General features: G+C 36.1%; 1 protein-coding gene across 4 annotated transcripts; it reads right to left on the bottom strand.

Annotated features, from left to right (window-relative positions):
• Positions 1-1,399: 1,399 nt before the first annotated feature.
• LOC121986189 (myosin-17-like) lies at positions 1,400-24,801 on the bottom strand. 4 transcript variants are annotated; one of them, XM_042540028.1, is made up of 39 exons: positions 24,452-24,801; positions 19,786-19,914; positions 18,624-18,767; positions 18,378-18,523; positions 13,970-14,126; positions 13,796-13,854; positions 13,462-13,621; positions 13,237-13,386; positions 13,005-13,141; positions 12,747-12,893; positions 12,558-12,659; positions 12,396-12,453; positions 12,221-12,322; positions 8,251-8,288; positions 7,892-8,018; positions 7,637-7,807; positions 7,007-7,138; positions 6,820-6,929; positions 6,634-6,694; positions 6,361-6,538; positions 5,939-6,144; positions 5,640-5,759; positions 5,461-5,559; positions 5,116-5,337; positions 4,675-4,814; positions 4,337-4,454; positions 4,194-4,244; positions 3,994-4,074; positions 3,676-3,846; positions 3,378-3,527; positions 3,071-3,277; positions 2,868-3,008; positions 2,723-2,793; positions 2,526-2,625; positions 2,406-2,462; positions 2,250-2,306; positions 2,080-2,160; positions 1,872-1,954; positions 1,400-1,787 (listed from the first exon to the last, which is right to left on the bottom strand). In XM_042540028.1, exons 1-39 carry the CDS (start codon positions 24,452-24,454, stop codon positions 1,664-1,666), a joined length of 4,590 nt encoding a protein of 1,529 aa, XP_042395962.1. In that variant the 5' UTR covers positions 24,455-24,801; the 3' UTR covers positions 1,400-1,663. The 4 variants fall into 4 exon arrangements, with proteins under 4 accessions (XP_042395962.1, XP_042395964.1, XP_042395965.1 ...); XM_042540030.1 differs by lacking the exons at positions 19,786-19,914; positions 24,452-24,801 and having other exon boundaries at positions 13,970-14,133; positions 18,624-18,765; XM_042540031.1 differs by lacking the exons at positions 19,786-19,914; positions 24,452-24,801 and having other exon boundaries at positions 13,970-14,133; positions 18,378-18,479; positions 18,624-18,764.
• Positions 24,802-26,311: the final 1,510 nt, after the last annotated feature.

Here is a 26,311-nt window from a genome sequence, read left to right as displayed (position 1 = left end):
AGAGAGAAAGTATGATGAGAGAGAAAGTGTGATGAGAAAAAAGAGAAAAGAGAGTGTGATGGGAGAGATTGAGGAGAGAGAAAGTGTGATGAGAGAGAAAGTGTAATGAGGGAAAAAAAGGAAGAGAGTGCGATGGAAGAGATTGAGGAGAGAGAAAGTATGATGAGAGAGAAAGTGTAATGAGAAAAAAAGGGGAAAGAGAGTGTAATAGGAAAGATTAAGGAGAGAGAGTGTGTGATAAAATGATGAGAGAGAAAATATGATGAGAGAGAACAAAGATAGAGAAGTGATATGAAAGAAAAAATAAATAAATATATTTTGATATTTGATATTAATGGAGAAAATTTTAATTTTAAGTTAAGGGTATTTTTGGAATAAGGGAATATTTTGATTGATGAAAATAGGGTAATGGCTCATTGAAGGGGAGGAAGATGGGAATGAGTTATTACCCAATTTCAAGGATTCATTCCCTTATTTGTATTCCTATTCCTATAATCCAAACATCAACAATGGTAATCAATGATTCTCATTCCCATTCCCATTCCCCACTCCTATTACCCTAAACCAAACGCCCCCTTAGTTTTAACTTACGTTTTGATTTTTCTATTAACTAAATTACTATTAATTATCTTCATAATAAATCAGAAGAAAAGGCTTCTCTTTCCAATGGATCAAATTTTATCTTTTCAATTTATTCATTTAAAGTGGGTCCTTAAAGAGTTTAGAAGGAAGTTTTGAAAGTGGATTGATGGTAAGGCGCCGCTTAAATGGAGCTTTCCAACGCTCTTTTAACAAAGAATCTACGAAGACATTAAACTATATATGACAATTTAACATCGATTCTTCTACTATGTCCTTTTTCCCCCATTAACAATAAAGGTGCTATCGTGGCTTATCGTAAAGGATAAACTCAATACCATAGTTAGATAAAGGAGGACGCAAGAGCAACTTCAATGTTACAATTATGTCTCTATTCAGAAGCTCTATTCAGAGGAAGTGAAGATGATGTTGCTCATCTATTTCTAAAATGTTTGTTTCTACGGCTAGAGACGGGCAGTTCTTCATTTGAATAAAGGAGAGGAATCAGTATTGATCAACTAACTTCTCCAAACAAGCTCACCACAAGACAGTAGAAGAGTGCTCATCACTCTCTTGCTATCGTCGTTTTTTATTGGATCAATCGATGTTCGAAGGTATTTTGATAGAATGTATCTCAATATAAACCTTGTATACAAGACTTCAGATCAATGAATAGTGACAAATTTTGCCATTCAAATCTTTTTAAACCAAAATAGGAAAATAATTTGATCTATAAAAATTTTCAAATAAGAGAAACTCATTACATTGAAATTGGGATAGAAAGTTTATCAAAAAGGAAAAGAATAGAAAAACAGCAACAAGAACACAAGCCACCTTTAAATATTTTACAAAGTTGATTCAACAATGATCTATATTTTACAACTTATCTAAATAGAAAGCAAACCTGTGATGTATTCCCAATAAATCAAACAAACCATAGACAAAAAAATGCAATTAAAACAAATCAATAAATCAAACCCAAATACTAAAATTATGGACTACCAACTGCCTTTGGGTTCTTTCGTGGCCAATTTGACAGAAATAGAATGACGCCATATTTACAAGGAATAGTTGACAAAATGAACTACTCCTTTCTTTGTAGCAGAAACGCAAAGCCCGAGTTCTGGCGAACCAGAGGTGGCGGATCAACATCTGCAATCTCTATCTCAGACATCGACTTTGAAATATCATCGACCGAGAAAGGTATACTGCATTGAGAAATTTTACAAGATAAACACTAGTCGAAATTTTATTTAAATGGATTTTCCATTCATTTAGTGAAGAACAAGAACCTGGAATCATCGTCCAACAAGAATGAACTGCTAGCAGCAGTATTTGAATCCTCTGTCATCATGATTCGCATACTCGAAATGACCTAAAAAAGAAGCGAACCGATGTCGCAACCAAATATCAAGTTCTAGTCTAGATCACAGGAGGCTAGACTTCCTAAATTAGAAGACCATACTTCGAAAGCTTAATTCCTAAATTGTCAAAACTTACATCTGCTGATACGCTGTGCGTTCCATATTTGTCATCCCAGTACATTGTACTTATTCTATACAACTGTTGTATGCTGAGAACCTGGAAACAGAATCAAACAATAAATCAAAATGTGAATACTAATGAGCGCTGTTTTTGACATCATAACAGGTCAAGGTAGAGGGCCAAACTGGGCATAGATCATTGGTTATCTCCATCAAGGTCTTCTTTGGCTTTTGATGTATAACCTAGATTATTAGGTGCACAGAATTAGATCTCGAAAAAAGGAAATTTTCAAAAAAAAAAAAACTTTTGATAGCTCGTAGATGATGTGTTTAAAATATTACCAAGAAACCAACTGCCTGTCTAATGTGCTTCAACTCATCCCATGCAGAACCAGCATACTGCAAGTAACTGATTTTTAGTTCAGGGTCATTGGAAAGTAAAATGAGAACAAAGGAACTCACCTCTTCAGTTGCATCATAGCACCAGTGCTCCAACTCCGTCAAACCTGCTTTGAGATATTCCCCATTGCTAAACGAACAGCATTCTCGCCTCAGTAGAAGACTGAGAGGAAGACTAGTAAATTAGACATTTTCATTGGAAGAACATAATTTTAATACAACAATGGTAACTGATGTCCACAAGTGCATTTTATAAGTACCTATTAAAAAGTTGAACATTTACAAATGAAAAAATTTGTGTGAACACCTTGCGAACTAGGAAAGGAGGAACCTGAAATTTGGACAAGTGATTATGAGCTGAAGTTTGCTGACCATATAGAGAGAGATGCATATCACCAAACTTACAAAGTTGGCTTTCATTATTTTCAAGTAGTTAGTCAAACTTTTCACAATGCTGCGCCAATGAGCAATCAATGCCTGCTGGGCCATCGCATTTGCTTGGGATCGCGAGCCTTTCAATAAACTTGCACGGGAAGTTCTTGGTGCCTTCATGATAGCAATGTCAATGAAGATCCCAGAAAATGTATTTGAAAATTAATTTCTAGTACCTGGATACACAAAGCAAGCAATGGAGATATTTCTTTCTTTAGATTGTCTCTTATCATTCCATAAATCTTTTCGAGGAAAGCAGTAAGCTGCTGCTTGAAAAGCAAAGCAGGATATTTTGCTTCAACTTGTCGCAAATCATTCAATCCACCCATGATGCGACTATTGAAAGAAAAGAGACCCGCACTTTGAGGAGAAGCTCTAATACCCTTAAATAGAGAAGCAGCACGGAATTAAATAAGTAAACTAGGGTAGAACTACATAACAAACAATTATTCTGTTAATTGGACATCAAAGATTTGGTTTTACTTGAGACATTCTCCCGAACAAAGCTGATGTTCTACGCCTCTGTGGAGTCAAACTAGATGCTCCAGTGGCCTTTAATGTTCGTTGAAGGAGCAACAACAAAGTAGAGGAATTGGACAACCAATATGATAATATGTCAGTATTGTCTTGGGCCTACATAGATGAAGATTGAAAATTAGTATGTTTGTAAATAATATAGACTACAAATAAAAAAGTCAAGTTCCATCACACACAATATTGTAATATCATCCTAGATTGAATGACAATTTAAATGAAATATATTCCCAGCAAAAAAAAAAACCTCAATAGCTGAGCCTATTGATTGAATTATGCGGTCAAAGATGCTGGTTCTTTCAACTTCAAACGATCTCCAGTGGAGCAGACATCTGTATATGAGACAAGCAGCAATAGGCCTGCCACCTGAGAAGCCCAAGTCTTTAGAGATGCATTCGACGAGCAAGTCCTGATTTTCCTGGTTAACGGAATTTGGGAAAAGGAGTGCAACATCACTGATCATAAAAGAGGCCATAAAATGCATAGATATAGATACATGCTACAGTCGATTATCAAAAAGTTTTTAGTTGTAGTTGAACTATGAAGAAACTGATTAAATGCATACCTGCTGCTTCTCATTAAGTGACTTTTGTGGTGTATCGTCATTTGGAAGTTCCCTAGAGTTAGGCGTAGCAGGGTTTGATTCCTACATATTTCAATGTGTGAAACTCCATCCAAGGTCGTTTACTTGTATCTTTTGGGCAAATGATCAGATATAAATTGAAGTATGTTAAATGCTCATTAGAAATAAATTCTCATGATTACCACAGATGTTTTTGATTCACCATTCATAACATTTCCATTTTCGGTATTCCTCTGCAACAAAAGCAGGCAACATAATATATCTTGCAAGAGCATTTCGTTTCTTGCTCACACAAAACACGAATGCAATGAAATGTAACAAGCACCTGAATGATGGTTGTTCTTGGGCGTGTAGTTAATGCTCTGGAAGTTGGCGAAATGGCAACAGCCTGTTGACGAAGTACATGGGTCTCTGACTCCAGGTTTGTTAGTTTTTCTTCAAGCCTGTACGTTGGGAGAAATTAGCAGCCCTTAGGCCCCTAACCTTGTGCTATTATTTTAAAAAAGAAAAACAGGAGGGTGTGAAATTGAGACAAATGTTTGAGTTTTCCTAAGAATTTTATTATGTTTTCCATTAACTTAAACTAATGTGCATTAACATAATTGGCTATGATTATATTTGTATACTAGGGGCATGCAACAGAAATATAATCATGAAACCAACCTTTGAACATTATCCTGAAGCTGATCGGCTCGCATCTCGGCATCTTCCACTCTCTTGGCTAATCCATTATTTTGTTCCTGAGCCTCAGCCAAGGCTATATTAGCTGTTTCTGTTGCCTGATTTGCTGTCAACAGTGACACCTGACAAAGGAAAAAAGAAAAAGTTATTGAATATGTCAATAAAACCAAAAATATTTTGATACTGGTCAGATAGTTTGGCGAATCTTTTGCACTAGTATCAACATGCAATGAAGTAATGTGACAAACATCTAACCACAAGACAGGAACTTTCTCAATGTAAGCTTAGATACTTGTGAAATTTCAGAAGAAACCTAACATTGAGAAAGTTATCTCATCAGCAAATGGTTTGGATCCACAATATTCCATTAACCTTCACAATGATAATTATCTAAAAATAGTTATAGTCGGCTTTCTTTTCTACCTTCAGATTTTCAATTTCAGCAGTGAGTGAATTAATCTTTTCTGTATCTTGAACTATGATCGGAGTTTCCTTTATTACTGGAGGAGCTTCTTCAATTGCCTTGCGTGCAGCCTCACGTTCCTTGATAACCATGGCCTTAGCTTCATCAACCTGAAGATGTGCCTCATGCAACGAGTCTTGTAATTTAGCAATTTCATGTGCTTTCACTTCTTCTAGATCAGTCTGCATATTTGAATAAAAAAGGTTAGATAGATCAATTACAGTCCTCAAAGCAAGAACATTGAATAAAACACTATAAAGATCAGTATTATATGCCTCTACAGAATTCTAACATAGAACTATTACTCTTAGTCGTCTTTCAAGCTGCAAACGCCATGTCAGTTCTTCCACACGCTTTTCCAATTTGTCTTTAGCTTCCTTCAGGGCTCCTGTTTCCCTGGCAGCCTGCGCTCATTACAATTATAAATCAAGTTAGTAACAAGGTTCAGTTTCTAAGAAAAGTACAGAGACAGATAAGAGGATACCATTCTTAGCTTCCTCAGCTCTTTCCTTGCAAGTCTTTGTCTCCAAGCACATTGATAAGAAAGTGTTGCCTTCTGCAATCTCATGTAATGAGAATAATCTCTGTGACATCGCCACTGAGCCTGCAATCACAGGACAATTTCATCTAAATCTCAGTAAATAAACAAGAAGTGATTATTTACAGAACTAACCATTAACAAATGTATATATATGCGCTAACTATAAACCAAACCTTGCACTAAAAGAATCTCCCAGCAGAACAATATAAAATCATGAAACAACTAAATACAGAATGCATTACCTGAATGTGAATCGAGGCTTTAGTTTGCTTCTTGAATCTAAAGTCATTGCGAGCAGTCATTGCCCTTAATCCTATCTGCAAAGCAATTGCTGATGACCGAAGTAACAAAAATGATTTTCTTGCAAAGTAGCGACGGAGATTCTTCTGGATTTTCACTGCCGCCGCTTCACGTCTCATGTGCTCATAAAGCTTACAAGCCAATCTTCCTATATTTAACAAAATTGAGACCACAGTTGAAGATTCTAGACAAATATAAAAGTGATTACTAAATATCCCAGCAATTTGATAAGGAGGTTCTAAATAAATGTCCAATCATGCATTAGAAGACCACATGCTTATCTCAGTAGTAGAGTAACTTGTTCATTTTGAATGTTAGTCAACATGGATGGCCACCTATAACTCTTAGTCTAAAAGAATCATACCTCTCCATCGAGACTGAAGATGAATGGTCGTTTTCCGCAGCATAAGAAATTCTTTACGAGCAATATATGTGCGGATTTGTCTTTGGATTGTCCTGGCTGCTCTTCCAAGTACTTCTGCTCTTCTAGCGTCCAATTCAGCCATCTGGCCAGCTCTCAGAAACACTTTGCTCTTGCCTAGCTGCCCATGGAAAATGCCACAATACATAAATATATATACTCTACTCATCCTATTGTTCACAAACATAAAAAATAATTTACTATTTATGATTCTACCTGATAACCCTTCAATCCCATTTTGTCTAAAATTTTTTGGCATGCAATCTTGTCATCAGAACTGACAGAATCAGAAAAGACAGAGAGGATGTATTAAATTATCTATCACAACTATACGCCACTTAATGTGTGTGAGAACTTTTCTCTAGTTGATTAACTTAATATTGCAAATGATAAGGTACTTACTTTCCTTCCAGAACTTCTGGGGCAAGAAGACCAAACCGAAGGAGAAATTCGTAAAATGTTCTTCGAGTTGGATATCCAGCACAGCTGATCCTAATTGCTTCAAGAACACCCTACATGAAGCAAATCTTTGAAGAATTACATGAAGCTCAAAAGATATCAAGAGAGATGAGTACATTGTGAAACCCACCCCACAACGCAACTGTTGGATGACATTGGAATTTTCAAAAATAGCAGGTTTGAGAACATTATTTGGCTTCACACATCTGATGTAGAATGGTTCAGTTGAGCTCAAGGTTTCCATCAGCGATTGAAGTTGTAGCTGCGTCAAAAAGAAGGAATTTGGTTAGTTTCAAATAACTAATTATATATCATAAAGATTTATAAAACACATCTTCCTTTGCAAATAATGAAGCCCAAAACATCAATATTGAACTTTTAAGTCGTGTCTATACCATATAGATGCTTTCTTGTGATAAAGGAAAACATAAGGTTGATAGTACTATTCTCTTGTTGAAGCAAATGTTGCTCAACTAACTCATTGGTGTAGCTTTAATCTAAAAAACTAACAAGAACTGTAATTCCAATAATCATGAACAAAAGGTTAAATCACCAACATCTGCTAATGCTACATGCTATGCAAATAATTAACATCCTAAAATAACATTCTAAGCCTAAATTCATTTTTAATCTGAAATGACATTAGACAAGTACATCATGAGCGCAAGTATTAATTGCAAAGAAGCACAAGGAGTAAGATGCTTGTATACTTGTATACTAAGCTAAAATCAACATCATATATGGAGAAAAAAGACATTACTTTAAAGCGAGATCCGATGGAAGAAAACTTTGAAGATTTAGATGACTCTTCGGGAAGTGGCGGGAATAAACCAGAAACAAATGGGCACTTAGAAGCATTCAGTAAATCCTGGTGCTCTGCTACTACATAATCTTTGTTTTTGTCCAAGAAGTAGTCAGCTTGATACGTTACCTAGATAACAACAATTTGTAAATTTGGATTAAGAGAAGATCAACACATATTTGTGCTTAAACATATAATGAAAAATATACTAACTTCTCCAGCATAGTGGGAAATGGTAAAGTTTGTGCGGGAAAGTTTAGGTTTTATAAACCGCTTATTGTTTTTGAATGTCTGATACAGCTTTTGGGCAAATGTCTCATGAGTTGACCTGGGAAACATACTGAACCCAAGAAGAGTGTGATTAGTCACAAATTCATCTGTAATTACTTATTAGCATATGTTGTTGTTTCAACTAGGAAAAAAAGAAATGGGTAAAAGAGCACAAGGAAACATACTGAACCCAAGAAGAGTGAGATTAGTCACAAGTTCATTTCAATACTTAAGAGCACAAGCTGTTGTTTCAAGTAGGAAAAGGAGAAGTAAAAGAGCACAAGGAAAGAATCAACACATACCAAGCTTCATCAAGGAGTGCAATAATTCCTCCAGGTTTCTGAAACAACATATAAACTTGTTATCAATTACAACACAAGATGGCATTTACCAGCAATTGTAGAGCTTAATTTGCATGAAACTCTATGTAAAATAAATATATGGAACATATGTTGAAAATTTAAGATAACACCACATGTCAAGGTTTGGGCCCTCGGCCAAAATGAAACAATTTCATTACCCTCAATAATTCATATAGTCCAAGAAGATGAACTTAAATGAGTTTTACTCCTTTAATCTTCTTCCACTTACTTCCAAAGTTAAACTATAGCAATAATTACTCAATTTAATTAAAATTTTATTGTACCATATTTATCTAGTTGACATTTTTCAACATGTGCTTAAACATTCAAAGACAATTTCAAATGATCTTTACTCATTTAACACTCTTCAGCTTAGATTTGATTAGTTCTAAAAAAAATTGCATGAAAAATGGGATTTATTCATTTTCACTTCAATGCATTTCAATGTTGGTGTAATCGTGTCTTAAGTGATAAGCCTCGAACATATATTTTTCGTTGTTTGGGCGAGGCACTTAAGTTAGGATTTGCATATGGATTAAATATGTGTGTTAAGTTGTGCAAAAATTTAACAAGATGCACATGCAGCTTGCAGAACTTGTGACTCAATGAGGTCGAGTGTGGATGATGACTTGGCGTGGCCAAAGTGGCTTGGAAGTATGATGGAGTTCAGAAAAGGATGCATGAGGTATCCGAGGGTTCGTAAAACAAAAAATATTTAGTGATAGCGGAGTAACTTGTGGAGCTTGACTTGGCATGACCAAGTTGATTGCGTTGGTGGCTGATGATGTGCTGGAGAATGGAGAAGGAAGAAATGAGACCTTCAAGGGACCATAGTACAAGAAGCATCAAGGTGCAACATTAACTGTATTTGAAAGAAGGTAAACTCCATAGTTAGAAGTGAAAGATGACATATGGAGTGAGCCATGGGCTCGGTGCATCTGATCTGAAGGACATGAGACCTGACAAGAGATAACTTTGATGGCAAAGTAGCTATAGAAGATAAACTCTTGAGTTAGTAGTGAAAGTCAAGCAACCTCTATTTTGGGTTAAGGGTAGTGTTTGACTTAGGGGAAGACTTGATAATCTTAGGATGGTGGAGGCTTTAGTCAACTAGAAGGTGTCACAAGTATTGGTTAGCTGAGTTGACTAGGTAGTAGATTTAGGTTTGGTAGCTTGCAAGTAGAATATTTCTGCTTGGAGCCGATTCAATATGACAGTCAACTGAATGTTAGTCGATTGGTGTGTGAGTCCAGTGACTCATGCCTTGACAAAGTTACAGAGAAGATCTTGATTAGGTAGTTCAATGGCGCAAGGAATCCAGGTAGTCAATTAAAATTGACATCAATCAACTCAAGTAGTCGTTGCTAAGGAGGATAATCAATTGTTGCAGAACTAAGTTAACTAAACAATCTATTGGCAGACTGGAGGCTGGAAGCTAGAGGCTGGAGTGACTGATCAACGATAGAATAAAATAGAGAAAACTTGAAGACTGCATAAGGAAGTCCAAGGGGAGCCTTTGAGGGTTGACATAAATTAAGCAACATTCAGATATCCTTAAGCTTCCTTGTTGCATTTCTTAACTTAGTTTATTAGTTGTCATACTTGTCTTTTTGTATGTTCTTATTGTAATAGACTTAATAAGAGATTTTTTCACAAGAGTGACTCGCTGAAGAGTCAAGCTGTGGTGTGTAGGAGCGAGAGTTCTGAATCACATCATATGGTTTGTTAGCATTGTCTTGCATTTGTTTTGTTTCCAGTGTATGATCTTGACTTTGTTAAGGCATTGGCTAGAGTAAGCGCTATTATTTGCAGGTCAAGTGCTATTCACCCCCCTTCCCCTAGCCATTGAATCACTTTTTCTCATAGTCCTAACAATTGAGATAGAATAGAATATTTTTACACTTATAATCTCTTTCGACTTAATTTGTGTACTTTTGAAAATAACATTATAGCAAACAAGTCACAAAAATATAATAAATATTAGAGATATCATTAGTTGAATTTATTTAAGTTTATCCAGACACGCCAATATAAGATTTTGATAATTTGGCGGAATGACAAATTTTAGTCATATTAAGCAACACAACATGAGATTAAAAAGCATGTATATGTCTATTAAGATTTAAAAAATAGGCAGAATATTGCATAGTTGAATTTGATACATCTATATATTATAATGTAGTGCATTGCTTGCACACTTACTATATATATATTGTTTTAGTAAAACTAATAACAATATCATATGACCGTTGTTGCATAACTGCTACACACAAACTAGACGGCCTGCTTCTCTTTAAGGAATTGGATGGAATTATAAATACTTAAGAGGAGAGTCATACCCCAATATATTGATCCTACAACTTCATCAATCAACTAGGAGAGCAATGTCTTGAATCTATTCATTTGATTTTCCCTAAGATTCTAAGTAGCATCACAATGACAATATAGAAATTGTTGTTGGGTTAGACCTGTTATATTATATGTAGCTAAATGTTGAGCTATGACTCAAGAACATGAGCCAAAAATGAGAGTTGTAAAGATGAGAATGTTAAGGCGGACGTGCAAACATACAATGATGGACAGAATAAGAAATAACAATATTAAAGAGAAAATCAAGGTTGCACATACTGAGGGAAAACTCTGAGATCCATAATACTTCAATTAGGCGATATGAAAGTATGACAAATATGTATATCAAATGAGAAAGAGGAAGACCAAAAAAGACTTGGTTAACAAAGCTAAAATTTATTTAAATATAAATAATGATATAATAGGAGATAAAGCCTAATGACGTAGAAGCATCCATATAACCAACCCCACCTAGTGGGATAAGACTTGGATGTTGTTGTTGTCGTTATTGGTGGTAATAGAAACTGCACTAGATGGATAAATTATTGCATTAGTGTAAATAATGAATAAATTTTGGCGGCATGGTATCAAAATTGGATTCCATGTTGATTGGTGTATGCCCATCTGTGAGTAGAGAAATAAGAAATTCATCAGGTTACTACCATCCCGTGGCTTTTATATATACCGTAGAGAATTCTTCCAGCAGAATATTGGGAATCTCTTAATATCATACTCTGGCATATTCTTGATGGTATAAATATATATTTGTGAGGCAGCTCTCAGAAGTTCTTGGAAGAAAAAAAGAAGCCATTTGAATGCCAGTAATTCAATAAACATTTTGATATTCAAGAAAAAAACAAGTGCATCAGCACGTGAGAGAATAATAAATGCAATAATAGTTGCCATACTTGCTTGAGAAAATACACGCACTGTAAAAAGCATGAAAAAAAAAATCCTTCAAAGAGAATAAATGAGTAAGCTAATTTACATAAAAACACTGCTATGGAGTTCTTCACCATGTCAATTATTCTCCTAACTCCTCATAGTTTATTGGGTTAACAATAGCACAATAGTTTAATGGATTCATTCATTGAACAATTTATTAGGTTAACAATAACAAAAAAAAAAATGGAACAGAACACACTGCTGAAAATTAATAGAATCTTCTGGTACAAGTCAGTATTGGACATTAATGACTGCTACACCACCCAGATTCAGTATCATAATACCATTCTGATACTGAACCCTGGAGTTCCATTGTACTGGAAAAATATTGTGTGCTAGGCCGTACCAACTATACAGACCAATATTGGTCCTTCTTTCTTTAGAAACCAAAGGTGACCTCATGCATACTGAGGATATACTGACCAATATATCCTCAGTATGCAGACCACTAAAATTGGGTGGTCCATCTACTATTCCCTGACAGACCCTGAGTGAACCAGTAAAAATCCAACCGTATCATGCTCCACATTTTTTCAAACCATGACAAATGTCTAGTGGGTGTTTTCTTAATGCATAATATAATATCTCCAGAGAAATGAAAAAGTATAACAGGTACCTTCTCAATCAAATCCAGAACATCCTGATTATCGACGAATTCTATGTAGCTCCAGTTAATCTCCTCCTTGGTGTACTCCTCTTGCTCCATCTTGAAGACATGCTGTACATCAAATCCTGTGTTAAACTTGAACTACTGAAATCTTCCAAATTAAAATTCAAAAATTTGGCTAAACCTGGTTAAAATGCTGTTGGAGCTTTTCATTTGTATAATTGATACAAAGCTGCTCAAAACTTTTTTCACATACAATACATGATTAGACTTAGAAAGTATGGAGTTTAACAATCAATAATTCTTGCAGAAAATGTTCCAGTGTGTTTCTGGAGTCATGGATTACCTATTTGATTTGAAACTTTCAAAACCATATATATCAAGAACTCCAATTAGGGATTTTGAATTTGGGTCCTGACCAATTGACACATTAATTTTGTCCACAAGCCTGTATATAATACAATAAACCCAAATTATTAGTTGAACTTATAAGCTCAAAACCAGTATTTCCACAATAGAGCATTAGCATCTATACCAATCAAACAGACGGGAATACACAGTCTTTGCAAAACCATCCCTGCTGACAATTGCAGAAGCAGGATCAAGTGTTCTTGTGATAACCTCTTCAGGGGTTACCATGACACGTTTTATAAATGCATCTTCCAAACCCTTGGCATCACACCTGTCATAAGCAGTATTAATGTCATCTTGGTGATCAAAGAACTCCAGTAGCATAAATTAGGAACCTGCTCTCTTTTTTTCTGAAGCAATAAAAAAATCAACTTAGGCATACATCAGAAGCTCAGCTGCTGTGTTAAGATGGAATCTTGACTTCTCATCCTTGATAACAGATGAATCTATCTCTGGCCCTTTAGCAAAATCAATGTTACCAATATGAAGTATAGCAGCTACGACCCTGAATATTGACTCCTGAAATTAAACATTATAATCAAACAACACAGTTCAGGACCCAACATTTGAATTCTAGTATATTGAAACTAGTAAGGTTGGTTTCAGTTCCATACCTGTTCTTGCTCATTCATTCCAACTATATCCATGGCCCTTCTAGTAGCTAGATATTCTTGAGCTTCATCAACCCCATCTAACTTAAAGCATTTGGATTGGTTCAAGTAATGAAATGATTGTGGATTCCCAAGCTTATATTTTGCAACATCCTGTCACAACTCATAAGCATTATAGTTTGTCCACTGTATTCTGGAAATAAGTTACAATGTAGGTTGTGTACATACTTCTTGTGGCGCAGCACAGAGAAGGTAAAAGCAATGGTAATTTCTCTCAGGATCATTAATTTGACAAACACGTGATCTTTCAAGCAAGTATGTTCTAACAGCAGCACCAGATATCCTTCCACTTTTGTCAAATTGAATCTCAACAAACTTGCCAAATCGACTAAGACAAAGATCAGGAAAGAAATTAGATGGCTGAACACAACATAATAAAAAACATCTTTCACAAGTAACAAGAATACACTAACAATTTTGAACAGAAACATCAAATTCATTCACACTGTTAATGCCTAAAATGGATGGAAAATGCTAAAGGGCAGGAATAAGTTAAAGTTACCTTGAGTTATTGTTTCGAACAGTTTTAGCATTTCCAAAAGCTTCAAGAACTGGATTGGACTGAAGAAAAACATGAGGTATTAATCCAAATTACATATATTAACATTCTTTGTAACAATTATAAGGACTAAATATTATTAAATAGTATCAACCGAACATGTCTATCACATGATACCTCTAAAACTTGCTGCTCAACAGTTCGTCCTTCTATACCAGATCGTCCGCCTAAGTATGCAAGATATCTCATAAGCATCTTGGTTGTTTCAGTTTTACCAGCACCACTTTCTCCGCTGACCAAGATAGAGTTGTTTTTCCCTTCATTAACCATGGCCCTGTTTCCTTATCCGAGAACAAAACCATTTAAAATTCAGGTATGTCATTATTATATGTTGTGAATATAAAAATTAGGCGATTGAAATGAAGAGGAGATTTTAGTCATTTTACTATCTTGTGTGATAAGTGTGTACCCCTTAGTCTCTACACACACATATAGATTTATATATAAATTTTAGTATCTTGTGTGACCCGTGTGTGCCCCTTAATCTAACACATATGAAAGGTTAATACAGAAAAAATAAAAATATATTAAAATGGATTGGCAGTGTTACTGAAAAGATAAAATCAAAAAGATACTACTGTTGGAACCCCAAGGTTGTTTTGGTGTGATCAACAAGTGAAGTTAGGTCATGTGTTGTTTTAACCTTGTGTCTAAGTGTGCAGGAGCTTAGGAGCACAGGTACTCGAGCGGAAGACGCAGCTAGCGAGAAGGACGGCACGCGGTGCTGCGGAAGAGTACCCCGGTGGACGAGAAGGAAGCGTGCGGTGGTTCCGAGGGACGAAAGCCGGAGCGGAAGATTGCTCGGGGAGCAAGAGACGCAGCTAGTGAGAAGGTCGACACGGGGTGCGACCGAGGGACGGACTGCGGATGAGTACGCTGGTAGACGAGAAGGAAACACACGGCGATTGCGAGGGACGAGAAGCCGGAGCGGAAGGCTGCTCGAGAAGACCGGAAGTTGGGTTCGGGTGAGCCCTTTTCCGGATGGCAGAGATCACCCAAGCGAGCGGATCCGGAGTTGAAGACCCGGACCGAGGTGAACCGAACCAAAGCAGTGGTCCCGGATGAAAAAGTCAACGCAGGTTGACTTTACTGGTCCGGGGCGCCCGGAACAGTCCGGGGAGCCCGGACCAGCCTGGGGCGCTCGGAACCCCTCCAGGCGCCCGAACCAGCATGTTTGACTAGAACGCGTCTAATGCGTTCTGAACGTTGGGGATAAAGTTTTATCCCCCTAGGGCGCCCGGAACCCTTCGGGGTGCCCCGACCAAGGCTATAAATATAGTCTTGGTCCAGAAGCTTTTCAACGAACTCCAGTAATTCATTTCCAACGCTTGTATGCTTTAGAGTTGTATTTAAGCTTCTGTTTTCTTTTTGTGCTTCAACGTTGTAAAAGGCTTCTCCGCCTGAAGGAGTATTCTAGTGCGCTTAACCTTCTTTGGATTAACAACCACATCGGTTGTAACTAAGTAAATTATGTGCCTCGTCTTTTTAATGTTTTATTTATCTGATTTGTTTATTTTACAAGTGTTAGCTTAAAGAGTTCGAGGAAGGGTTGTTTGTCTTTTATTTTGCAGGATATCCAACAACCCCCCTTCCAGCCGGCCATAACGGTTCTACAAGTGGTATTAGAGCCGAGATGTCTCAGAAGGACTAACCGCCGTCTGAAGCAACAAAACGATGGCTGGAGCTAACGACTACCCACCAGCATTCAAGGGGGAGTTTGCCGTTTAGAAACAAAAAATGGAGGTATATCTAAACTCAGATATTGGTATTTTTCTAATAATGAAATCTGGTTATGAAGCACCAAAGACAACGAATGGAGAAGAACTCGACCTACGCCTCTGGAACAAGAAGCAACATGACAAGTCAATGGCAAACGGACGGGCAAAATTTCACATTCTAACCGTAATACCAAATGAAGATATCAATAGAGTCGGAGAGTACAAAAGCGCAAAAGAACTTTGGGAAAAGTTCTTGAAGATTCATGAAGAATCAGAAGAAGCCGAATCCCAGACTAAAGAAATTGCCGAAACAGCAATCATAGCAGAAGACCCACCGAAAGATGAAGAAAGCTCAACCGAGACAAGCATCGAGAAAGGGAGAGAGTCTTTAGAAGAAAGCAATTCAACAGGGGGAGAATCAACAGCTGACAAGGTAAGTCAGGTATGGTCTCCACCTTCTAAATACTTAGTTAAATAAATCAAAATGTCGCCGAAAGAATTTTGTGAATTAAAAATTGAATCATCGAAAGAGCTTTTCGGATTATAAAATCAACTGTCGAACTCTTCTTGCAAATTAGAAATATTATCGAAAGAGTTTCTCGAATTGCAAAAGTTCTGACAAAAGATTCTTGCGAGTTACAAATTATTTTGTCGAATGAATCTTGCAAAGTAGAGAAATTGTCAAAGGAATTTTTACCAATTATTTTGTCAATACAATTTATTGCATGTTTAATATTTGTTGCTTTAAAGCTGAAAGAAATAGCCCGTCGATTAAAGTATCTCGACAAACTATTAACAGAAATTAACATGAAACAATTCTTCGCATGTTCAAATTTTCTTACTTCAAATTTGAGAAATTGTAATAAGCTAAAATGGAAATTTAAAACTTTATGATAAAAGCATAAAAAAAAATTAAATTAAATTAAATTAAATTAAAAATAAATACATAGAATTTTTTTTTAATTAATTATTTCTACATGTTCCAAAAAAAAATTTTATGCATAAAGTTTTCTACTGAGAAAACTCTTAATTTTCATGACGAAAACTTAGAAATTTTCCAAAAGTTATTTTTAAACTTAGAAATTTTCTCTGATATTTTGAGATTGCTTTTGTGAAAATTTTCTCAAAATTCTCAAAATTTTCCAAAAGTTCTTAATGACTTAGAAATTATTCTTAACTTAGAAATATTTTCCAGAAAATCAGTGAAATAGATTTGTAATAAATTTTCTAAGTGTCAACCCTTAGATTTTTCTTGCAACCCCAATTTTTTATGTGATCAAAGGAGGAGAAGAAAAAGTATAAGTCTAGGGGGAGGTAGAAATTGAAAATTGGAATTTTTGAAATTTTATTTTTTCTATCATGTTGCATGTTATTGCAATTATTTCATTTTCATGTCTATTTTTAACCCTAGCTTAACTTGGGTTGACCACATCAAAAGGGGGAGATTGTTGGAACCCCAAGGTTGTTTTGGTGTGATCAACAAGTGAAGTTAGGTCTTGTGTTGTTTTAACCTTGTGTCTAAGTGTGCAATAGCTTAGGAGCACAAGTACTCGAGCGGAAGACGCAGCTAGCGAGAAGGACGGCACGCGGTGCGTCCAAGGGACGAGGTGCTGCGGAAGAGTACCCCAGTGGACGAGAAGGAAGCGTGCGGTGGTTCCTAGGGACGAAAGCTGGAGCGAAAGATTGCTCGGGGAGCAAGAGACGCAGCTAGCGAGAAGGTCGGCACGGGGTGTGACCGAGGGACGAAGACTGCGGATGAGTACGCTGGTGGACGAGAAGGAAACACACGGCGATTCCGAGGGACGAGAAGCCGGAGCGGAAGGCTGCTCGAGAAGACCAGTTGGGTTCGGGTGAGTCCTTTTCCGGATGGCAGAGATCACTCAAGCGAGCGGATCCAGAGTTAAAGACCCGGACCGAGGTGAACCGAACCAGAGCAGTGGTCCCGGATGAAAAAGTCAACACAGGTTAACTTTACTGGTCCGGGGCGCCCGGAACAGTCCGGGGCGCCCGGACCAGCCCGGGGCGCCCGGAACCCCTCCGTGCGCCCGGACCAGCATGTTTGACCAGAACGCGTCTAATGTGTTCTGAACGTTGGGGGATAAAGTTTTATCCTCCCAGGGCGTCCGGAACCCTTCGGGGCCCCGACCAAGGCTATAAATATAGCCTTAGTCCAGAAGCTTTTCAACGAACTCCAGTAATTCATTTCCAACGCTTGTGTGCTTTAGAGTTGTATTTAAGCTTCTGTTTTCTTTTTGTGTGCTTCAACGTTGTAAGAGGCTTCTCCGCCTGAAGGAGTATTCTAGTGCGCTTAACCTTCCTTGGATTAACAACCACATCGGTTGTAACCAAGTAAATCTTGTGCCTCGTCTTTTTAATGTTTTATTTATCTGCTTTATTTATTTTACAAGTGTTAGCTTAAAGAGTTCGAGGAAGGGTTGTTCGTTTTTGATTTTGCAGGATATCCAACAATCCCCCTTCCAATTGGCCGCAACGGTCCTACAACTACTGGTATGAAGCAATCAAGTGTAGCTTCTTACATGGTACAATGAGAGAAAATATGTTAAAATGAGATGCAAGTGTTCAAAGCCAACTATTAAATTTGAGAGTCCAACTTGTTGAACCAATTGAGTTAAAGGTGTGAAAAAGCAGAGAGGAAAGCAAATTTTAGCTAACATAATTAAAAGTGATTTAAGTGATGAGATCTCAATATTACTACTGAAGTTAGCTGATCCTAGATAGGAGACTAACATAGCTTGATGATGATGATGTTATGGTGATGATAATGATGTGAATATGAGTAAAATCACCTGTAGGCAACATCAGCAACGGCAAAGACATGAGGGCTTAGTTCCCCAAATGCAGCTCCTTTGTATTGCTCCATCATGTGGGTATCATAAAGATGAGGTAACCTTTGAAATGGGTTGACAGCGATCAGAATATTACCAGTGTATGTCTAGCCAAAAATCAAAAACTATCTCAGTCACTTATTCTACATAGAAACCTTTTCAAGACTAAATAACCAATAAGAAAATGAAAAATATAAAAAGACTCACATATATTTCATTAAGTTCATAACGTGCAGCAAGGTTTTGCAACACTCCAGGCTCATGCAAGTATGACAATTTTGTCATATCATCCACACCACCAGGTAGCGCTTCTGTATCCTTGGGAAACACTTTTGATATGTTTGCCACAACCTACATTTGGAACAAGTAGCCCAAACTCAGTATTTTCAGTAGAAAATATCAGGTAACAAGACAACTAGATTAGATAAGATGCATAGCAAAGGCAACCAAACATAGAATTTACAAGATTATATAGCCAAGATTTTCCTTAAGCTGTGGGTATCTATTATATCTGTCTCAGGCCATCCAAGCATCCAAATATTCTTGAAAATTGTAAACTGATACTGGTAAAGAGTCTATTCTAGCATCTCTAATTTTTACTCAACCTAGTTGGCCTAATTGTGATTCAATATTATGTTGCATCTTAATCTTAAAGTTGAATCAACTTAATATATATCATCTGTTTTCCTGTAAAACTTTAGCCTTGGTACAAGACCGACCTATTCCAATCCATATTCATAGTCAACCCAAGTAACAAATTTTGCCTTTTGAGATCCAAGAAACTGTCAAGTAACCTTGGCCAACATAGAAACTCTTAACCCATTGTTAATGATTTAAACCCCAAATTTGAATGGAGAGAAGGCAATGTTAAATTCAGCATTAAAGAAGACCAATAACCTCCTAAGAAATTATGTAAATGTATATAGTGGCCCTAGAAATAAAGTGACATGGAAAAAAAAACATATAGAATGCAAAAATATACATCTTTACTTTGGATAAGAGAGGATCACAGACAAAAAATGAATAGAATAAATAAATAATACGGAAACAGAAAAATGAAAATGCATGCTGAAAAGTTGATTGTAGGTATGACATAAGGTACAACAACAACAACACCAAGTCTTATCCCACTAGATGGGGTTGGCATGAAATAAGGTAGCACAACTGATAAAAAAAGAGAGAATATCACATAAATATGACATCCTATTCACTAGATAATAGAATTGCAAGAGGAAGTAACATGGATAATAAGCAGACATTCAGCAAGTACTCAAATCTAGTTGAAGTGCACATCTCAATCGGCACAATAAATTTCTCAGAAGTTTGATATGATGATAAAATAAAAAAAGGTAGTACTTTGCATACTTACTGTTTTCCCATTGGTTGTATGCACATGGATCTCATTGCCATCAACCTTAAAAACCTCCCCATCAATCCAAGCAAGAACAGCATCTTCAACCCAGACATGAGAGCCCACAATAATGTTATCTAGACTTGCCTGGTAAGAGAATGGGGGAAAACGTACAAAAGTAAATCAATAATTGCACAAAGAATGGAAGCAGCCTGCAGCCTAATATCCAAACAGGCAGAATCAATAGTTCAAGTTTATATATATTTCAGACCATACCAAATTTTTCCGACTTTAATCTGTAGACCATTTTAGTCAATCAATACTTAAGATGGTCTAGGAATCACTTCAGAGCTAGTGACTGCTTATCCAGCAGGACTGTGTGCACATGTGCAGGATTTGCAGTTTTGAATCTCACAATAAGCAAATTATACATGCAGCATAAGGATTTTTCTTTATCCAGGAAATTATACATGCAGCATCACTAACAACTTTAGTAGCTTATACTAGAAGATGGCCCCCGGCAAAAGCCAATGTGACAAGAACTTAATGTATTAATTTTGGAGGAAACAAAACAATATCTTTGGAAATGAGTAGGAGCAAACTAGACCGCATAAGCATAAATTGACTGCAAAGAGAGCAAAGATGGACGTTGGAAAATATCCAAGTTAGCAGATATTGAATCCAGAATAGGGTGGCTAGGTGAAAAAAATAAAAGTGTTAAGTCAATAGCTAATTTGAATTAAAAACTTGGATGACTTACGAGAAAAAGGCAAAGGCAAAGCTACTGATGGAATCAGAGACTGCAGGAAGGGCAAAGTTGGAGATATAAAAGCAAAAGAAAGAAAGTATATTTGTTTCCTATTCTATTCTAAGTTCTATTATCTTGCCATTTTACTTGGCATTACATATATCTTGTGCAGCATATATGATGATTGCTCCAGTTAAAGTAACATAGGAGCTTCAATTAACATGCTACAATGCCTAGGCCAAGTATGGCATGATTTTGCTTCAACCTGCCTTGGCTCCTCCTTTGCCCCACCTAGCATCACTCTGAATGGACCATCGTGTAAGGCACTACCCACAACAATTGAACCTCAAGGGGCCATGAAATTGGCCTGTGCATTGTCAGGCATGGGTCATGTTTATGTCGGCATACTAAGGCATTTGATTTAATAATAAAAATTGAAAATTGAAAGACAAAAAAAAAGAAATATTAAAGGACAACATAGTGCAAGAAGCTCTCGCCAATGCGGGGGCTTGGGAGGGGTCAAACTACATTGGGTTTATTATACACAGTCTTTGCATTGCAAGAGACTATTTTTACGACTCGAACTCATGACAACAAGGTCGCACAACAATAATTTTACCGTTACACTAAAGCTCCCTTTAAAAAAACTAATATTTTAAAAAATGGAGGCATTGGATCATCAAGTCAAATTAATTAAAAAACATATGATTTATAAAAGGGAATTCACATGAGTTTTAAAAGGAAATAAATTACATGATTTATATAAGGGACGGGTTGGAGGGTGTTTGTAATAACATGTTATGGTTTAACTCGTTGAGTTATAAGGATAGATTATGTTATGGCCAAATTGAACATTTTAATATTATCCCTGATTTTAATATTTTCTTTGTTTTAGTAGTAGAGGTATAATTTTACTAGAGTTATTTTTACCCTTCTTCTCTTAATGCCCCACCTATGGCCCATGTCACATGGCCCAGCAAGGGCCCACCTACCATGGTATTATCCTTACTAATATGCTATGCCAAGGGTGGCATGACACAATTGACATGTCTACTAGGCAATAACCATATACAAAATAGTATCATATGATAGGAATTCATCATAAAATTACATGCAAAAATGCCAAATAGCATTGCTCCTGAATTCATTGTTTTCACATTTTAGAGACATTTACTTGAGACTAATTAACTAAGGCCAGTTAGTGTAAAATGGATTTTACGGTTAAAAGATACAGATATACAACAACAACCAAATCTTGTCCCACTAGATGGAGTCGCTATATGGATCCTTCTATATCATTCAGCTCTATCTCCTACTATATTATCATTTATATTTAAATAAATTTTATTTTGTTTTATGGTTGCTAACCAAGTCTTTGTTCTTCCTCTTCCTCATTTAATATGTGTATTTGTCAAAGTGTCACATCGTCTAACTAAAGCATTTATTGATCGTCTAAGTACATATTCATATTATCTTAAATGTGTCTCCTGAAATTTCCCTCAATAGGTGCAACTTTCTTTTTAATGTTCTCATTTCTTATCATGTCTATCCTTAAATGATCGCACATCCACATCTTATCTTCTACTAGTGTGCTCAAATCATAGCCCAATATTTAGTTCCATATAACATAGCAGTTTTAATTTTCGTTTTGTAAAACTTCTCTTTAAGTTTTAAAGGTATTTTATGAGCAATTATTTTACATAGAAGTAACAAAATGCTTTCTAATTTATCCAACAACAACAACTAAGCCTTATCCCACTAGGTGAGGTCGGTCTTTCTAAATTATCCAACTTTGATAAATGCATTTACCATCCTGATACAATAAACCAAAGTGGATTTATTAATATCATCAAACCTACAAACTCCCCTGGATGCATTCATTCCACGATAGACAGCAAGACATTCTTGGTCATGTAACATACAATCAGAAGAAGATACGGCTTCATTCATAAATGATTTCATAATTAAACTTGGTGAACTTGACAATTTATGGGTTGCACTGTTGGGTCAACTTTAAACCTTCCTATACGTACTCCCATCCGCACAGATTTGACCACAAAAAATTGGGACTTGCATGCAAGGATATCTATGCACAGCTACGATATGGACATGGAAGCTTAGAGATTTAGAAATGGTGCAATCTTTAGCAGAAAGAAGTTATAGTGGATCTTATTCAAAAATGTCTATTTCTATGATCTATATAGGTTGGTTTAGACTAGCATGCCTGAGCTATGAAGTCATGGTAGCAATTTAATAACCTTATGGGATGGACAAAAGTGGGTTTGTCCTTTTTCCCACATTGCTGAAAACACAATCCAATCTGTGTAGGTGTTTCAGCAGTATTCTTTCGTTGCCCCTGCATGGTAGGTGACTTACTAGCATTTCGGCAAGGACCAGGAGCTTACTGGGTCAGTTACCAACGCCTATGGTTGGTAATAAGATGATTCAAGATGTCCAAAAAAAAGTGGACGGTGCAATATTAAATTGCAGATGATGCCACATTAAAGTTCATTGGTACTTGGGATTCCAAAAAAATTTTAAGAAATAGAAGAAAGAAAAACTAGCACTAATCTTGTTAATTAAAAGCCTCCAGGCCTCCATTATCATAACCAATATAAAAAGAATTTCACGTGTGTTTTTTCTAGAGATACAAGTTTCAATATTCTTTAAAAAAAAAATCAATTTGAGAATAATCATAAGACAAATAGAAAATTCTTACCAGCCCACCTTTCATTTTACAGTTAAGGCAATAAAGGAGCTAAAAATAAATTATCAAAGGTGGATAATCAATCTCAGTGTTCACATATCTATTTGTCCCTAGACTCCCTGCATACATACATTTATAAATTATTCTCATTTTTTTGAGGATATTAAACAAACCAATAAGAAAACTAAAAAATCACATTTGAGGACAATAAAAAGGCCAACTCTTTGAATCTCTCATCTTATAAAACCCTTCGGTGTTTTTTTTTCCCTTCATTTTTGCACAACAAAGGCAAATAGAAAAGACCAACGCGTTTTTAGTTCATGAGACCCCCATAGAGTTATTTTGTAAGCTTCAATTCACTAAGTAATTAATTGCATAGGATACAACAACAACAACAACAACCACGCACTATCCCACTAGGTGGGATCGGCTAATTGCATAGAATACATGGAGAACAAAAAAATAGCGCCCCAACATATGAATGATAGACATAGCTATTCTTTTTACACTATCACGAACCTTCTTGTTCTAAACAAAAAGTGAATGCTCCACATCAAAGTAGTCCAATCCATGCATTAGTAGAGTCTCTCATCTAAACTGACATTAAATAAGGCCTAGAATCCCGGAGGCCATATATATTAGTCATGTTTCTTCCAAAACAAAAGCAAAATTGAATTTGAGGATCGTGAACATGATCCAGAAAGATTGACCAACTCTCAGAATCTCCTATATGGCGAACCCACCCCCTCATATAGCTTTCTCCTATCGTGTTTCTCCAAATGAGCATTTACTAGAAAAGATCATGACTGTTTCAATCCACAACCCGTCCCTGACAGTTACAAATTGACTCCATTAGCGCAAAAAACTGATAAGAGACAGCTCCCCAGAATAGAAAATCGTAGATTTATGCATTCTTAATGAATGTCTTAAACGACACTACTCTAGACCACGACCAAAAGATATACTACTTCTAATTTGATATGAAAAAGAGTCCAATCCGCTTATAGGCAGATGAATCTCTGATAAACTCGATACGGGCAGATATTCTGAAATCTCGGAGGCCCTAAATTTGCGGAAAAGGAGTACACAGGAAACTGCAGCCTAAAAGGTCTTGCATCCGCCGAACTCTCGTCCAAAATTAGGTAAAGAAAACGAAGACGTCGAAGAGAAGCAGGACAGTTACGATTGATGATCTAATAACGTAAGTAGAATCAAGGGTGGTTTACTACCATGGATCATCCGCCAGGGATCCGGCGATTCAGATCGGAATCTCCTCCTCCTCCTCTTCCTCCTCGTCGTTGAGGAGACGATCTGTGAGATCCCTCGCGATCGATGGCTGGGAAGAGGAGATTCGGCGATCACTTTCCCTTTCCCGCAGTCCCTCCTCTTCCAATTTCCTCTTCCTCGTGGCTTTCTCGCTCACTGTCGGTGCCTTCTTCGTCCTCGTCGGGAGAAACCGAGGTGTGCACACCACCAACAACAACTAAGCAAGTCGAAGCCGCAGCAGAGCCGCAACAAAAAAACAAGCTACAGCGCAGTCAACTTGGACGACGGCAGGGAGACTGCCACCGCACGGTGAATAATTCTACGCCATTTTCGTATTCCCCACGAGAAAAAACATCCCACTCGATTATTTGTAAATTTTCTCATTTGCCCCCTTAAAGTTCGTTATTATCAATATACTTACCAAATATGTTTTATGGGAAAAATAATACTTTAAAAAACGTTTTTAATTATCAAAATCGAACCCCCTGCATTATTTCAGCTGTCGTGGAGTAAGACTAAAATAAAGAGTAGCTACATCATAATTGTTATGTGTATAAATAAATTATTTTTAAAATTTAATTATTAAAAATATTATTCATAAAATATTTTTATATAAAAATTATTTATCAACTTCATTAATATTATTTAAATTTAACTAGAATCATTCTAGAAAAAAATAAAATTATTGTAGAAATCATTAATTAGATAGTAACCAGTAAATACTGCTATAATTGTAACAACCAATTGCTATGACATTTGTTTAATGATGGCTGTCCTCAAAGCTTAGTGTATGAATGTATATGAGTATAATGGTCGGGATCGATCTTAAAAATTGATGATCTAATTAAGGTTTGAGTTTAACACTTGTATATTAAAAAAATAGTATAAATATAGTATTTTTTTAGTAAGTTAAACTAATTTATTTTACCATGATGTTGTAGTTACTTGTTAAAATAAAAGAACTTTTAGAAAGAAAAATACATTGAGTGTTATTTTAACATTTTGAAAAACAAAGGGTATTATTTTGATGATTTTGATATTTAAAGGTGCTTTGTGATTTTTTTTATTTATCTATCTTTTAGTTTTTTCCCCTAATGATTATTTAAAAAAAAATTGAGAATGAAATTATTTTAACTATGTATAAATGTTTGATTAGGCCGAAACAAATTAGATGAGGTGGGTTGGATAAAGAAATATTTTAAAAAATAAATTTTGCTTTTTGTTATGTGTCTTTGCATATTCAATAAATCTAAATGGGTCGGTCCGTTCATAACTTACGGTCAATTTTATTCCCGAATAATATTGTGATCACGAGAGTTTGTCCCGGGCTACGATGCATTCAGGGTTTAAAATTTAAAGAGGGTTTGTACTGTTATTTGCATTTCTAAATTTATCATCGAGGTAAAGTTAAGATAAATTGGATCGTAAAATTTAAATATTTAAAAATAATCTCTCGTGAACTCATCAATTTAGCTTGCAGTGTTTAATTTTTCCGTCCAATAAGTCAAGTTAAAGGGAAAATGTGTATTGATAAAATGCCTTCGTGTCCAGTTTATCCTCCGACTAAACTGCACTTTGCTATTTCTCATCCTCTCTCATTACTAGCCATCCAAGGGCAACTTTTGTATGTAGTTCATACTCATTGATAGATTCATCATTTAGTGGGACCATAAGATGTGGATTTGAGTGTAGGCTTATTATCTTTTCATTTAAGTCGTTCATCTTTTATTATTATTTGTGACACTCTTACTTAGGTCATGTTTCAACGTCTCATTTATAATTTTCAATTTCTATAAGAATATTAGGACCTTTAAAAAATTTTG

This window comes from Zingiber officinale, chromosome 5B, assembly GCF_018446385.1.
Source record: "Zingiber officinale cultivar Zhangliang chromosome 5B, Zo_v1.1, whole genome shotgun sequence".
In the NCBI taxonomy this organism is placed as follows: domain Eukaryota; kingdom Viridiplantae; phylum Streptophyta; class Magnoliopsida; order Zingiberales; family Zingiberaceae; genus Zingiber; species Zingiber officinale.
The sequence above is the reverse complement of the archived record's forward strand: the minus strand, read 5'-3'. Positions and strand labels throughout refer to the sequence as shown.